The 15,550-nt window shown below is 36.3% G+C and overlaps 1 protein-coding gene and 1 long non-coding RNA gene across 11 annotated transcripts; one reads left to right on the top strand and one right to left on the bottom strand.

Moving 5' to 3' along the window:
• Positions 1–2,402: 2,402 nt before the first annotated feature.
• On the bottom strand, positions 2,403–15,487 carry LOC107263982 (ATP-dependent 6-phosphofructokinase). Of its 10 annotated transcripts, none has more exons than XM_025081461.1 (20): positions 14,133–15,487; positions 13,888–14,014; positions 13,585–13,731; positions 12,918–13,166; positions 11,081–11,201; positions 10,842–10,993; positions 10,575–10,764; positions 10,273–10,483; positions 9,993–10,101; positions 8,126–8,314; positions 7,846–8,036; positions 7,684–7,759; positions 7,428–7,454; positions 7,267–7,287; positions 6,868–6,969; positions 6,584–6,790; positions 6,356–6,508; positions 5,957–6,281; positions 5,657–5,879; positions 2,403–5,566 (listed from the first exon to the last, which is right to left on the bottom strand). In XM_025081461.1, the coding sequence occupies exons 5-20, from the start codon at positions 11,172–11,174 to the stop codon at positions 5,422–5,424; spliced, it is 2,415 nt and encodes an 804-aa protein (XP_024937229.1). In that variant the 5' UTR covers positions 11,175–11,201; positions 12,918–13,166; positions 13,585–13,731; positions 13,888–14,014; positions 14,133–15,487; the 3' UTR covers positions 2,403–5,421. The 10 variants fall into 10 exon arrangements, with proteins under 10 accessions (XP_024937229.1, XP_024937224.1, XP_024937228.1 ...); XM_025081456.1 differs by having other exon boundaries at positions 12,922–13,166; XM_025081460.1 differs by lacking the exon at positions 9,993–10,101 and adding an exon at positions 9,049–9,157 and having other exon boundaries at positions 12,922–13,166.
• Positions 8,465–10,512, top strand: LOC112493833. The gene is made up of 3 exons (XR_003058688.1): positions 8,465–8,951; positions 9,068–9,153; positions 10,279–10,512. It is a non-coding gene; the product is annotated as an uncharacterized LOC112493833 (long non-coding RNA).
• Positions 15,488–15,550: the final 63 nt, after the last annotated feature.

The following is a 15,550-nucleotide window of genomic DNA, read 5'->3' as shown; positions in this document are numbered from 1 at the left end:
GGATGCAATTTAAAAATCACATTGTCGAAACTTTAGAGGGTCAATTTTTATTAAAGAATTCGCATTAGTTCGAATTTTTGCCGGTAAGGGGGCAGCACCTCCTGGGCATGATAAGTGGCGCCATCTCTGAGACAACTAGTGAACTTTTGCTGGGAAAATTTTGCAAATTTTAGTTCCGTATATCAACGATAGGGGGCGCTTCAAAATGCCGATTTTCCCAGAAAATTTTACAAATTTTAGTTCCGCATATCAACAATAGGGGGCGCTCCAAAAAGCACATTTTCCCAACAAAAGTTCACTCGTTCTCTCACAGATGGCGCCACTTAGCATGTCCAGGAGGTGCTGCCCCCTTATCGGCGAAAATTCGAACTAATCGTAATTTTCAATAATAATTGACCAACTAAAGTTTCGACGATGCGATTTTCAAATTACAATGAGAATTATTTTATCAGAGAAAGTACACTAGTTGTCTCAGAGATGGCGCCACTTATCATGCCCAGGAGGTGCTGCCCCCTTACCGGCAAAAATTCGAACTAATGCGAATTCTTTAATAAAAATTGACCCTCTAAAGTTTCGACAATGTGATTTTTAAATTGCATCCGGAATCATTTTATTTTAGAAGGTAGTATTGATGAAAGAAAGCGAAATCAGGATATGTATAATATGGCAGAGATGGAGTGGAAAATGGAGCACAGCTAAAAAGGGGTTTCAAAGCATAAGGGAGGAGAAGGATGCTGTTAGGACGGAGGAGTGTAGGAAAGAGACAGAACTCATTCGCACTCTGGGATATTCGCATAGGGCAAAAGAATATTAACGTGTATAAGTGTTTAAAGATGATTTATTCGACAAACGCAATAATGATACAGTATACAAAGTACAGACGTTATAGCCCGCGAAAGATTAGCAATAACAATGCCATTAGAGATATATTTTTAATATATCACTGCAATATAATATACATTTGGTATGTTACATGCGCTATCACTTTGGACTTTTCCTTTTCCAAAGGACTTTTTAACAGCTTAGTTTTTAAGGGTATACCAGGAGGAGAGTGATGGAGACAGCTCAATAGCACCCGCACCTACCCCAAGTGAAGTGACCCCCAAGCACAAGCACAAGTAGGACTTTACCCAAAGTCAACGGACTACCCCTCCGACCTCCCCCCGGACAAATAGGATCGTCTCTACCCACACAAGTGCCCAAGGGTCAAGACATGTTGGAGCGTTTTTAGCAAAGCGAACAAATGATACTAATACGCGAGAGCTAGACACCTGGCTAGATTCACTATACGAAAGACCATGGCCGTAGATACCCTAAGGGGGCTCAAGGCCCCCGTCGGGAGACCCATAAGGTCCTGTTGCGGCCACAACTTGGGCCACCAACCACTGAGCAAGCTCAGCGGAAGAGGCGGAAGGGCAACCCCCGACACCATGGTCTTAAGTCTAGCTGCACTAACCGGATGACTACTCTTATATGACTACTTGAATTAATATGCTCGACCCGACCAAAGGAATAGGAAGTGTAAGACAAGCACGATAGAAAGTAAGAGGGCACAGAGTGAAACGAGAAATTAGAAAGGAAGATAGAAATAAAAAAGTCAACAAGAAAAGGGAGGAGAATAGAAGTATAAAAGTGGAGAAGAAATAAGGAAAGAGATAACTAAAAGTAGAAGAAAGTAAAAGATGAAAGTTTGAAGAATTAAGAAAGTAAAGAAGTATAGAAAGAGAAGAAGGTTGGAAAGGGTTAAGAGGGGTGATTCCAAGACACCAGTATAGGAGACCGGCTCGAGGAAGAATGAACGCCTCGAGTCCGGGCACTGCCTCGAGCGCTCCCCCCACTCTCCGCCTGCTCCCACTCACTGTCCTGCGCGATGGATTCGCGCGCACACGATTTTGGGCAACTCCCAGTACTTCTAAATATGTTTGGCCAGAATTTCCGATTTTTAAGTGTTAATATTTTACTTTACTGATTTAATTAATTATTTTAATGTTCCAAACACCTAATTTATTAATATTTCTAAGGGTTGGTTTAGGAACCAGCGGTGAGTAGCGAAGAACCTTTACCGACCAAGCTACGCGTTCGTGTTCACGTTTAGCTCGGCTACGACGGGTTTCGCATTGTCGACGGAGGCGATGATCACAAAATCCTACTTCCAGACTTGCCGCTACGATTTAGCGCCATGCTTTTGGTATCGCCTAAAACCGGAGGATTGTGCATCTCCCCACTCATCTCTGTCGGCTGATACCGTAGCGTTGTGCATGACCCTACTCATCTCTGATGAAAATCGGCTCATTGGCAGTCTCCCTAATCATCTCTGCTTATCGTAATGGCCTATAGGAAATGACCCTTTAGCACACTCGTTCCATTTTCATTATTTTTTCTTTTAATCTAATGACACTAAGTTCCATGAATACAGAAGATATAATTTATTTGACGACACAGACACAACATTCTTATCAATCGCTCTGCGTGTTACATTAGAGTGTCACGACAAGAAGTACAATGGCATTGAGAAGTTTCCACTGGACAAATGAAAGAAAATCTTATATTATCATGTAATACAGATATGATAAATAATTTAATGCGAAAATATGATAGATCACAAGAATATATAACACTACGCAACTAAACACTACAAAAACGTAATTTGTCATTGATCAACAATGAGCGAAAATTATAGTAAGAGTCTCTTGGATATTATAACGAAATATTACCTGCTAAACGTTACGTTGCTAATATCAGGATTGAAAAGGAAATCATTTTTACTTTAGTAACCTGATAACAAAGTCATTGAAATTTTTGCCACAACCTCATATCATTTTACGGTAGGCATACAGAAATGATATATCAAAATGATCTAGACTGATATTGATCCACCATATAAATAATATAATTTTCTTTGTACCATCTATCTCCCAAATTTCATAATCGGCAAACGCTATCAATTACAATGAGCCGTTTGTTTTGTATACTTTGACCATTAAAAAGATGCCACTGATAAAAAGAAGATAGGATATGACATATCTCAAGGTAGCATGACGTTATCAAACTTGCATAATATTCTGAATTTTTCAATGCATTTTCAAAACTCCAGAGAAATCCAATTTACGATATTCCAAATATCTCATCTGTCAAATCTGAACGATATATTGTATAACGCCTGTGTATATTTGTATAATGCGATCAACAGATTCTATTGTCTTTAAATATAATTCTCAACCATTAATATAATAATACGCACTCGATAACATTTTCACATAGATGATTCATTTGCAATACACATATGTATATATGCGATTATCATTAAATACATAATTTATATATATATATATATGTATAATAGGTAACTACTTTGTGGTTGAAACGTCGAAACAGCGCAATAAAAAGAACATGACACAGAAGTGAGATAAAGCCCAAAAAAAGGAAATAAAAAATTAATTTTTTCAATGATCTCATCAGTCAGAATTTTTTCGATAAACGTACCAGACAACGATTACACAAGCACACTGATAAAAGGTCATTGCCCAAAATTTTCTAGAGTAATGATATATCGGTAATACCATTTGCAACATTATATTTGAATAATTTGATCGAAGTTTGCATATTGCGTGATTCATTAATTTCTACTTCTACGGATGTAACGGATGGACGTACAATGCAATAAACGTGTGTCCTGTTAGCATGATGACTTTTTGCAAATAATTATTTTCCAAATTTAATTTTTTCATAGTATGTATAATATCAAGGTTACGCAGACCATTGTAAAGTCACAGTCGACGCTTAATACCAATTTGATGAGAGTGACGGAACGAATTAATTGAACGAGGATGACAAATCTTGAACAATGATAAATTGGTAATTTTATAATAATTTGTTCTCTTTTTTCCCCCTTATTAATTTTACAAGACATGAACGAACGCCATGACGTTCGTAGTTTAAATCCTTTTTCTTGTGACTCTAAGTTATTATGAACGTACCATATCTCCATTTGGACGTCATCTAATAATTAATGATATTACGACAGGTACGCGAGTGTCGTAATAGAAAAAAGGAATTAATTTTAAACATTATGATTTCTTTTTCTTTTCTTTTTCTTCTTTACCCTCGCAAACCTTAAGTCTTAGCAAATCTTTTTTTTTAACATTACGTGCAACCAACAGGACTTAGGTCGACATTTTTCCTAAGAGCCGTTCGCGATTGCAAATTATTCTTTTGAGGTAGACGAGTATATTCTTCAAATAGCTCTTTATAGCTTCGAATAACGCTTAACGGAAAGACAATGTTTTTTTTTCTTTTTTTTCTTTTTTTTTTAATAATAACTGAAACTGTCACGAAAATATCCTTATCCTTAATTCTATACCTTAATCGATCGCGATTCTTTAATCGAAATTTTGCCTTTATTGTGCTAGTCGCGTGAATTGTTTTTTTGTCAATTCGCTCGATTTTCATTTGCTTTCAATCACTGGACTGTAAGTAGATGTGTGAGGTGTATTTTTTAAAATATAAATTACACAAAGTGTTATTGAATCTGGTAATCGATAACAGTGAATATTTATTAACTTTAGGATAACCTTTAATTGATCATTTATAATTATTGAATCTGCGAGGTGAATTGATATCGAGCAGCACATTAATTTTTTATAAATTTACTCCGATAATTTAATACGCTTTACGAATTTCGATCGTATAATATTTTGATAATTAGCCAATTATAATTTACACGAATTCTAATTTTTATTACATCCAATTGTACAATTATACTTTTGCTTGATTAACTCCAATTTTATTCTTAAGATAAAATCCAACTCTTTTTAGTGCCTTTCAACGTCGGCATATACTAATTTTTCTTGCCAATTAGAATTTATCGATAGATCCAATGAGGATTTACTTTTTTAATCCGGTAGATCCTTAAAGTATAGCTTACCCTCTCGCTTTTCAGGTACTTCGATTGTACCTGTATCTTACCTGAGATTAAACTTGTTCGAATTACGACTGAGACACCCAAAACGAATAATTTAATCGCCAACGCGTGTAACAGCCGCCGATAACTAACGATTGTGTTTAATAAAAAGATTCAAAATCAGATGTCGTGACTCGGCAGCTGCAGAACATCAAAAGAAGAAAAACGAACGACACAAAAGAATTTGCAATTGTTACGGTCGCAAGCTCCTAGCAAACGTTCAAAGCGTACGTTCAACGAAAGAAATTCGTCCTCTTTAATAATTCCTGCCTAAAAATTCTTTCTATTGTACAAATAGACTCAAACGGAACAACGATTACCGTTAATGCGCTCAAAATACTGTTACTACTTATCGACCTAATTTATCCCATATCAAGAATCCTGCCGAAGCGCTCCTAGGACACATTTACCTCATAGAATAGGTCGCTTCTGTTTTTTCTTTCTTTCTTTTTCTTTACAATTTAGACAAGAGTCGCGTCATTATCGAAGTTCATCTCCTCCACAGTTATGTAGAGACCTTCCTCTTCGTACGTAGATTCATGTTTTGCCAGCACCTTCAGCAACGGACGTAGCTTCATCCACCACTGGTACGTGGGTATACGATGTCTGAAAGCCATAAAGTATTTTTTTAAGTAATCCCAGCCTGGAAAAAGAATCTTAGAAATGTCTACAAGATAAATCTACATGGTGCCTTACTCGAAATCGGTGACTTCAGTAAGTTCTGTGAAGGGAGTGTATCTGTACTGACGTCTGACAATACCCAGCATCACAGCTGTATCAGGAATAGTAGCTACAGTTTGTCCATCTGCATTGGTATTCTTTTTCAATTGTTCGCTGAACCATTCAACGGCCTTGGCACCCATCTTAGTACCCAAGTTTCTATCGAATGGGGTTGGCGAGCCTCCCTGTTGCATGTGACCTGAACGTAAATATTTATTTACAGTCATTTCATTTGATCTGATCGTTAACGCTGTTAAAGAATTTTCATTGCCGTACCAATTATATTCATTCTACAGCTGAACAATCCTTTTCCCTCCTCTGAGAAAAGCCTCTGCATGAAGTCTGTATTATAATTTAGATTGGCACTTTCATTTCGAAGAATCAATCCTCTCTGTACGCCCTCGGACATCTTTGCCGCCATTGCTATCACGTCTTGATTCAAGTCCTTGATATTAAACTTCTCCTCGAATATATATGCAGCGTCAGCGCCGCCAGCTAGGCCAGCGACAGTTGCCAAGTAGCCGCAGAATCCGCCCATAGTTTCTATTATGAATACGCGACGCTTGGTTCCTTGAGCAGATTGACGAATACGATCGCAGATCTGGATTAAAGGGAAATAATAATATAAAAATTGGTTTCAGGAGTAATCAAGATGAAAATCGAACAGCCACTCACTTCTGTAATTTCATTGAGGGCCGTATCACAACCTAGAGAAAATTCCGTTCCGGGAATGTTGTTGCTAATAGTCGCGGGAATCATTGCAATAGGTATTTTAAATTCATCAAACTTTTCTCTTGCTTTGCAGAACACTAGACCGGTTTGATAACCCTGTAAAATAAGGAGGTAGCCATAAAAGACTGTAACATTGTTCAACCCTAGTGCATCAGTGTTATCAATAATTACCTCAAATCCACCAATAATCAGCAGAGCCTGAATTCCAAATTCTTTAAGTTTTTGAGCTATTTGTGGTAGCTGATCGTCCTTTGGAGGCGCACGTTTAGTTCCTAAATAAGCACCACCTTGAGCTACCCAACCAGTTACCGATGGCCAATCCATTAACTTGAGCTTCCCAGTCATTAGACCCAACACACCGTCACAAACACCATAAACCTATAAGCGTAAGAGATTATTAATTAAATAATTTGTTTATAGGAAAACTTTTATAAATCCTACTCAAGAACTTTTACCTTGTCTCCACGATAAATACAGTTCCTGACGAAAGAACGCACTGCAGCGTTCATGCCGCAAGAGGGTGAACCAACGTGCATTACAGCCAAAGTATAATGATCCTGTAATGGCAGTTGATATTTAACAGAATTCTTTCTGTCTTTTTATTTAAGGAATCATGCAACGTGCGTATTGATATATATACTAATTTCTAATTCTATCTATGTATTTCAATGGAATGTGTTACCCACCCCGCGGATGCATATGTAACAGTTTTTTATGGTATAGTACTTCAGTGAGACTGCATTAAAAATAATAGCTAAGTATGTACTATCTGTCGATGATAACGAGTGAAATCTCTAAAGTCATTCGAAGAAAGTAAATGTGCATGCTTAGTCCTCTGACCAACTTCAACTTACTTGCCCACAAAGAGTGTATTGCTATTGAAATAGAAAAATGTAAAATTAGAATAAAGAACATGGAAATTGCCAATAGAAAGGATTTCAGAAAATTAAGCGATGTATGATCAAGAAATCGCGTGAAAGTAATCGATACACTTCTATCTTGAAAATCCAATTACCTTCGTTAACGTGGGGCCATTACTTTCCTGAAGCAGCATTAAATCATATACACATATAATAATAATAAAACTGCAACCTGCATACCATAAATAATTTGTACCTCAGAGCCCTTAATTATGATTTTTCTTCTACGCTACTGCTATCAACTATACCATAAATATAAAACCATAATATTACTACACTCTAGGAATGGCAATCGAAATTCTTTAGCTTTGTGGTACAATTATTATCGATAGCTACAATAAAGAATCTTACCTTGGTGTGATCGTACTCAACAGGTGCCTTTAGTCTTGTCAACATTTTATATGTTTCTAAGTTGCGAGCGAAGCCCCTACAAAGACATAAAATGTCCAGAATAAAATACCTTGTCAAAAACTAACCTTGATCAAATGTAAAAATAAAAAAAGCATCACTTACTTTCCACGAAGTTTAACAGCCAGATCCCAATTCTTATCTGCCATAGCTTGAGCAACAGCTTTGGTGCGTCTTACACATTCCATCAGGGGTAAACGAACAGCCTGGTTACCATCCAAGGTGACGACACAAGCTTCCGTTTCCGGTGTAGCTTCCATTAGAGCCATTACCGCTTCAGCACCCATTCTGCAACCCTGTTAATTTATGATATTTTTTTTTTTTTACAAGAGCTTCATCTATGGTACTAAATAACAAAACAACTTTATTGCGTTGGTTAGCTAACCAGGACTCTGTCGAAGGCTGAAGGGTTTCCTCCTCGCTGTACATGACCAAGCACAGTGATTCTTGTATCCTGTTGCAATTTGTCGACAACAACTTTGTGAACCTTCTGAGCTGTGATAGGATCTCCATTTCTATCCACAGCACCTTCTGCCACGATGATGATATTTAAACGCTGACCAGTAAGACGTTCCTGCAGAGACAGAACATTGCTAAATTATATGCCAGTCTTTCGACAGCAAAGATAAATTAAACAATTATCTGTTCCGTAGCCAAGGAGACTTGATTAACTGTTGCATACAGGTACAATCGATGAATCAGTTATCTATGAGGTTACTAAAAAGTTTTAAAAATAATTGACAATGTAGCTAAACTGCTAATCGTTACATGATACAAATTCAAATATGATTCTGTTAATCATTGTATTCATGAAGAAAGCAATAATTCAGTTATTCTATTTATACATAATAATATATCGTTATTAAATAACGCAAACATATCCACTCTAGTGTCAGCTTTTATCAGTCGTATGACATATCAGGAAAGCGTTTCCTCTTTTTCTATTTCTTTTTTCAACAACATCCAATTAATATACAAGTAGTATTGCTAAGATAAAGCGATTGTTATGTCTATGTGAGAATATTTTATAGCCATAAACATGCAAAAGTATAAGCGACACTTATATGAGATGACCAATTGCCCAAGGACCAGTTATGAGATCGGCAAAGAAAAAGAGAGAATCAGTGTATCTTTAAATTTTTGTCTGTCTAGTAAAAGAGGAAATAACAGAAGAGTCACAAGAAAGAAGATGAACAGTTTCACTTAATAAAGTAAGCCTTAAAACGAACGTGACATAATTTAATTCATTGTAACATTTATAATAGACTGCCACCCATATATAGCCAAAAGTGTTTATCGTTATCGAACCTGCAACAATTTTTTGCAGAGCTTGTTCGGCCAATCCTGCTCAGGCGGCCATTCCGGGATGAAGACAAAGTCTGCCTCGGAGCACATGGCTGCCACCAGTGCCAGGTAGCTGTAATGTTACACCTTAAGACCTCACTGGCGATACATCATTCATCTACTATCTTTACAATGGGAACGCGATAATTTAATTAAATCATTAATTGGGCCATAGTGCAGTAATATACTAGTTTGGAGCGATAGTGCATACTGTTATCGTATTACCGAAACTATTAACAAGAGAGGGCAGAATGACACAAGTAAGATTTGTAGTTTACTTTTCTTGAAAATTTTCCTAACGTCTACCTCTCTGTTCGTGACTGAGATGTCCACCGCTATAGGCAAAAGCAAACTGGCATAAGGTGAATTTTCAATTGACGTAGTGTACAGCTGTTTTTGCAATGATACGCTAGATGTGGAAAATTACAAAAACACTTAAGTACTATTAGCCCCAATGCAATCGACCATTATATCAGGAACATGCCCGTCGAAGAGCTTCGCAAAGCTCCAGCACCCACTCATCAATTGACGACGATTTGCTCAAAAATGAATAACAAACTTCGGAGAATAAATTCGAAGCTATTGTCAGGTACCTGAAAGACTCCGATTTCGAATTATCTTTGGTACCTCGTGCAATGAATCGACATGAGACAGTGCGATGAGATTGTGAGTCGATAATGATTTTTTTAAATAAATAATTAATCCGTCAGTCTTTGAAGGCGGTTGCGATATTGCCGTGTCGTGTTTGAGGCAACGATCTTACTTATTCTACGCATTGAATTCAAGCGATATTTCGTTAATTGAAAAACGCTGTACTTGCCAACATATCGTTAGTGTAACAGGGAGTTAGTATTACGCGTATTTTAATAAAAGCTAAATAAGTTTTGCAAAAATTTCGTTTGACATGCCTGCTCCAACTTTCTACATAGTTTTTCAGGCCAGTCGACAGGAGGTGGACATTCTGGGAAGAATACGTAGTCAGCCTCGGCGGCTAATGCACCCACGATAGCCAGATACCTAGCCAAATTGATAACTTATTTATGGGATAGAACAAAAACCTGTCGAATACTATTCATTATCATCAAACCAAATATATACATGACGCATATTATAAAGTTACCTATAGTCGAATAATATCGCTATAAGATATGTATGCTGCTTGAAAAAAATTGTCTGAATTAAACTTACCCACAGTGACGACCCATGACCTCCATAATGAATGTCCGTTGATGTGAATAAGCTGTACTGACAATGGCATCGATGCTCTCAATTATTCTATGCAGAGCAGAATCTGTACCAATCGTCATATCGGTGCCACAGAAATCATTGTCAATGGAACCAACCAGACCAACGATATGAAGATGCAGATATTTTTCATATTGCTCTGCCGTGATGTCTCCTAATAAATAAAAGATATATTTTATATTATTTCTTGAGTCTAGATATTAGTAAATGAGATTGGATTCTTTTTAAATGAATGATTTACTGACCTGACTGACTGAGTTCTTTTAATAGCTCAGACCACTCTTCCTTGAAGAGATTGGCACCAGTAAGAGAACCATCACCACCAATGACTACCAAATTGGTAATTCCACGTGTTACCAAATTCTTGGCAGCTTTCCTGCGTCCTGCACGTTCCTTAAATTCCATACAACGTGCCGAACCTATAACCGTACCACCCTGGAAATATAACAAAGAATGGCATTGGTAAATGCTGAGATATTTATTATGAATGCTGTCAATGAATCTGTACCCACTCTGTGGATGATGCATGAGACAGATGACCACGTAGCCTCGACAATATTGTCTCCGCCATCTACCATACCCTGGTAACCTTCTTTAATGAAGAAGACCTTGCATCCTAAGTAAATACCCATTCGCACTACGGCGCGGACTGCAGCATTCATTCCTGCAATTGAATATGAAAATAGTTGTTCGATGATCTGATTGTCAGCAAGTACGATTGGATATTATTTATGATTGAATTAATAAATACCTTGAGAATCACCACCACTAGTAAATACAGCTAAGCCTTTGCCTTTATGACTGCCAGGCTTTATAAACCTTTGTGCTGCTTGTTCGTCTTCCATGATGCTTTCGTATATTTCTGATATTACCTGCAATATGAGATAAAATGATATGATGCAATTTTATAATGTAGATACCAAGGTGTTCTAGTTGAAAGAACTACCATTGTTAAGAATTATTGCACATAACAGTTCTTGTGAAATGTGTCTGTTCTTTGACTGATTCAAGTTTGCTGTTATTGTAACGTTTCTTCTAACACAATTATTATATCTGAATTGTATATTTTTATCCTACCACAGAATGGATTGCTAAAGATCGTGGAGTAGGATACATGATCCTACACTAGTTATAACTGCCTGCTTTTTAATGGATGCTTCAAATACTTAGCACGAAAAATCTTGAAGCTCTTGCGCATCTACATGGCTAAGCCAGCAGTAATTGGTTGAAACAGGTTCTACATACCATTCTTTTTCTTTATATACCTGTTTTGTATTTCATTGTGAAGTTAAAAAGAACGGGACTTAGTTGTTTTTGTGTAATACATGCTTTAAAAGAACGAGTATGTCCATATTATATAGTTATTTACCAATGGAAGATTGTATTAGCAGTTTACTTTTCAATCAATTTACTACCATTACTGTGCAGTTCATAGTCATTCTTCTAACAGGAATTATTATTCTTGCGACTTGTCCAAACTTGGTCATTCAAGCAAATGAGTTGTTACTTGCAACATATTTTAAAGAATGATAAATCATGGTTAATCAAGCTTTCAAACTGAATGATACTTCAGAATCAGCTGAAATCTCTGCCGATGATTCATTGCATTTAAAATTTTCTTTATGACTACAATATAAGTTCAATATTTTATCACTCCTATTAAAAATAAATTTCATGAAACCTCTCTTGGAATCATTACATTTATTGGAGCAATCGCATTGACAAATACCATGATTTTGATAAATGATACAAAAAACCATTAACGACCTAGTCGCATAAAAAAAAACAATAAAAATTTCATGATTTCATAAAAACAATGAAATTGCATTTAAAAAATTAAGAATAAAAAAATTTTATTTTCTGGCATTTTCAAGGTATGCATTGGTTTCTAAATTAACATGACTAAGTAAGTTAAGGTCGAAACAAGACAAGAAAATTAACTTTAAATTGTAGAGATCAGGGACGCTCAGTTTTTATATACATACATTCACGTATATTATACGTAATACCAAGCGTTGCTACAATTCATATTATAAACTTTCCTTTATTTTGTTCGCTGTTATGTTATGTAGTAACACAATATCTTTATTAATAGCATGTTTACAACCATCCAGAGACATATACATACATAACATTACGGCAATCACTATGCCAAGATCAAATCGACAAGGCAGTGAAATATCAACAGCAACAAACGTCAAATAAGATAAACATAAATCAAAGTAGAATCGTTAAATTACGACTAATCACAAAAGTTAATCACGAATCACTGTCAGATTTCAAACCAAATAAAACATCGGAATTCAAGAGCACTTAATATCCAACAAAAAGAAATCCTAAAACTTCACTTAAATGCACCTTATTACGTGCTTAAAAAAACCCGTCTTCACGAATCAAAGTATAAAGAGTTCCAATATCGTAAAACATAGCTACGAAGTCCCGCCAGTAGTATATTAAAAAAAAATATTACCGTCTTTACAGAAAACAACCGAAAATCGTAGAACGCCGCGTGCAGACGACACGAATTGTACTCGATACCGACTGTCAAGTCTTGATCGGTTTTCTGATAACAAAATTGAATGACTTACTCACCAATATCCAAATGAGTCACAAGTATTTCACGAGCAGTCTTGCTGTCCTGATCAATCAAGAGCTCGATGTCTTCTAAGCCGCTGTCAGACGTCACCTGCTCAACGTTTAGGCGTTTCAAGGTGACCTTTAGATTTCGCTCATGTTCTCCTCTCCCATGTTCCAACCAAAATTGCAGAAGTGCACGTAGATGGCGCCAGGGTGGCGAGCAACGACCAATCAGAAACGAGCATCGCTTCTGGTGGATTCTAGGAAGTTTCGTTTGAAATACGTTTACAATACCATTGACCCTTTTCAAGAACTCACGTAATTTCTTACGAAACTATAGCAATACTTAATAAATCGATAAAATAAAAAAAATGCAAATCCCTGAGGTACATACCACTCCCAATAATACTACTAATAAGATAACTATTAGATTCCATTCGAATCTTCGTACAGAAGTTTACTCGTATAATTAACACAAGAAATGGAAATATACCATTAACATTTGCTAATGACTACCAGGAGGATCGATAGCGTTACTTTTACATCAATTCTATACTCCCCATGTTAATTGTCTCCCTGAACGATCCACACGGACCATAAAATCTCTGTGAAAGTTTGCCCTCTTCATTTTCTCAAAATCGACCAATCTGTCTCAAGTAATAAATTTATTCATCTTACCGTACTTCATTATTTAATGACGCAATCTTCGTCTGTCCTTCGAGTCCAGCAAAATTCAGTTGTTCAGTGTTCGACGAAATACCAATGAGTACGTGATGAGAACCTCGTTCGCCGTCAACCTTTTTCCTAGTTGTCTGTCCCTTTCTACTAGACATACGTTTTTAGCTTTATATGAAACCGCCAATGAACTTCACTGACACACCACAAGTATCCGCGTTGTCGCAGCAAATATATAACTATACTGTACATTTAAGGCTTCCATGTACTACATATATGTATAATAAATACATAGGATATTTCTACCTGATACTACGAGAAGAAAAATGACTACTTCAATCCGCAACGTGATGAAATCGTTAATCTTTTTGAATATCCGTCACAATTCTTTGTCCAGCATTTCTTCTACGTTCTCTCTGTTTTTCGTCTGCTACTGAAATTGGGAAAATGAGTTGACGCTCCAAAGATCGCTTTTACAATTTTATTTACAAACACCACCTCGCCAAACTCAATATATGCGTCTTGCTTGAATTTTTTAAATGTATATGTACCTTGTTTCTTCATTTAATTACTTTTTCCTTCTCCCGCTTCCTTCTTTGTATCTATTTAAAACGTGTAACTATTTGATTCAAAGTTCGACCTCGATTATATATATAGGATATATATATGTATAACAGCGAGGACGGGGAACCAGCTACGAATTGACTAAATTTTCAAATAAAATAAAAAACAAAAAACTGTTATCTAAAAAGATTAATTGCAGCGACAAGAATTTTTTAACCACCCCCTCTGACCTTTCCACGTCGGCATTCAAATTTTTCACTACGTTTTTTTGCACCAACTCGATGCAATCCTAATATCTTATTATATAATTACTCATCGGCAAGCGGATACAGTATATCGTCCGTTTCCGACTACACGGAATGTCAGACTAATATTTTTCCACTTACGAATTCTAAAATCGTCAAACCGCGTGAAGTTGGTCGCAAGATCAAACGCCTTGTGGAAAAATTTCATTTCGTAATTACAGCATTCGTATATTCGTCGAGCAAAAATTCTTATCTTCGTGATTTAACGGTTCTCTAGCAGCCACTTCCGGTTTTTATTGACGATACCACGTTACACTCGTAAAAAAAAAAAAAAAAAAAGAAAACTCCGACTTGGCAAGGTCGCGATTTATAAATGTTGTCGCCACTAACCGAGTAAATGTACTTATGCAACTTGAAAGGAAATTTGAAAAAAAATCTACGTCTAATAAACGCAGAGACTCTCAACCTTTCAACTTCATTATCGGAAATACATTTTTACCGAATTTCTTTTAAACGTTCAACGACTCACATTCATTGTCTAATTCCTTAGGTTGAGAATCACTGAACTAACATTTATTTATCTAATCTGACAACGAGTGACGGTTAATCGTACCGCGAATTTCAAAAGCACCCTCTAATGAATTTCTCGGGTAGTTTCTTATAGATTTTTTTTTCTTTAAGTTTTCACTGTTCATTGCAAAAACGTATCCCTCGTATCTGCTACACGTACAAATTGTGCAAAAGATCTCGCAGCATGTTTATAATCGATAGGCCCTTCTTTTTTCGAAAAGGCACGTACATATATAACACATGCGTGTATATATTTATATATATACCATTGGACATGAAATAAACGTAAGTCACACCTACGACAATGTTATATAAACGTCGCGAGCAAATATTATGCGAATAAGAAGCCATCTCATGGAAATATCAGAATCCCACGTAACTTTTCAATTTTCAAAATCTGACATATTTATTCGCGGATTTAAAAGTACCGGTGACCATACTGATTATCGTACCCCATTTCCTTACCTAACACCTTTGTTATGTAGATTGAAAGATAAAACCTCACCCCGTATACAGAGACGGCTAAACTTTTTGTTTGGTCTGTTTTCTATGTATAATTAATACGGGACGCCAAAGAATCGCTGTAACGT

This window comes from Cephus cinctus, unplaced genomic scaffold, assembly GCF_000341935.2.
Source record: "Cephus cinctus unplaced genomic scaffold, Ccin1 Ccin1_scaffold0168, whole genome shotgun sequence".
Classification (NCBI taxonomy): Eukaryota; Metazoa; Arthropoda; class Insecta; order Hymenoptera; family Cephidae; genus Cephus; species Cephus cinctus.
Note: the sequence above shows the minus strand (reverse complement) of the source record. Positions and strands in the feature narration are given on the sequence as shown.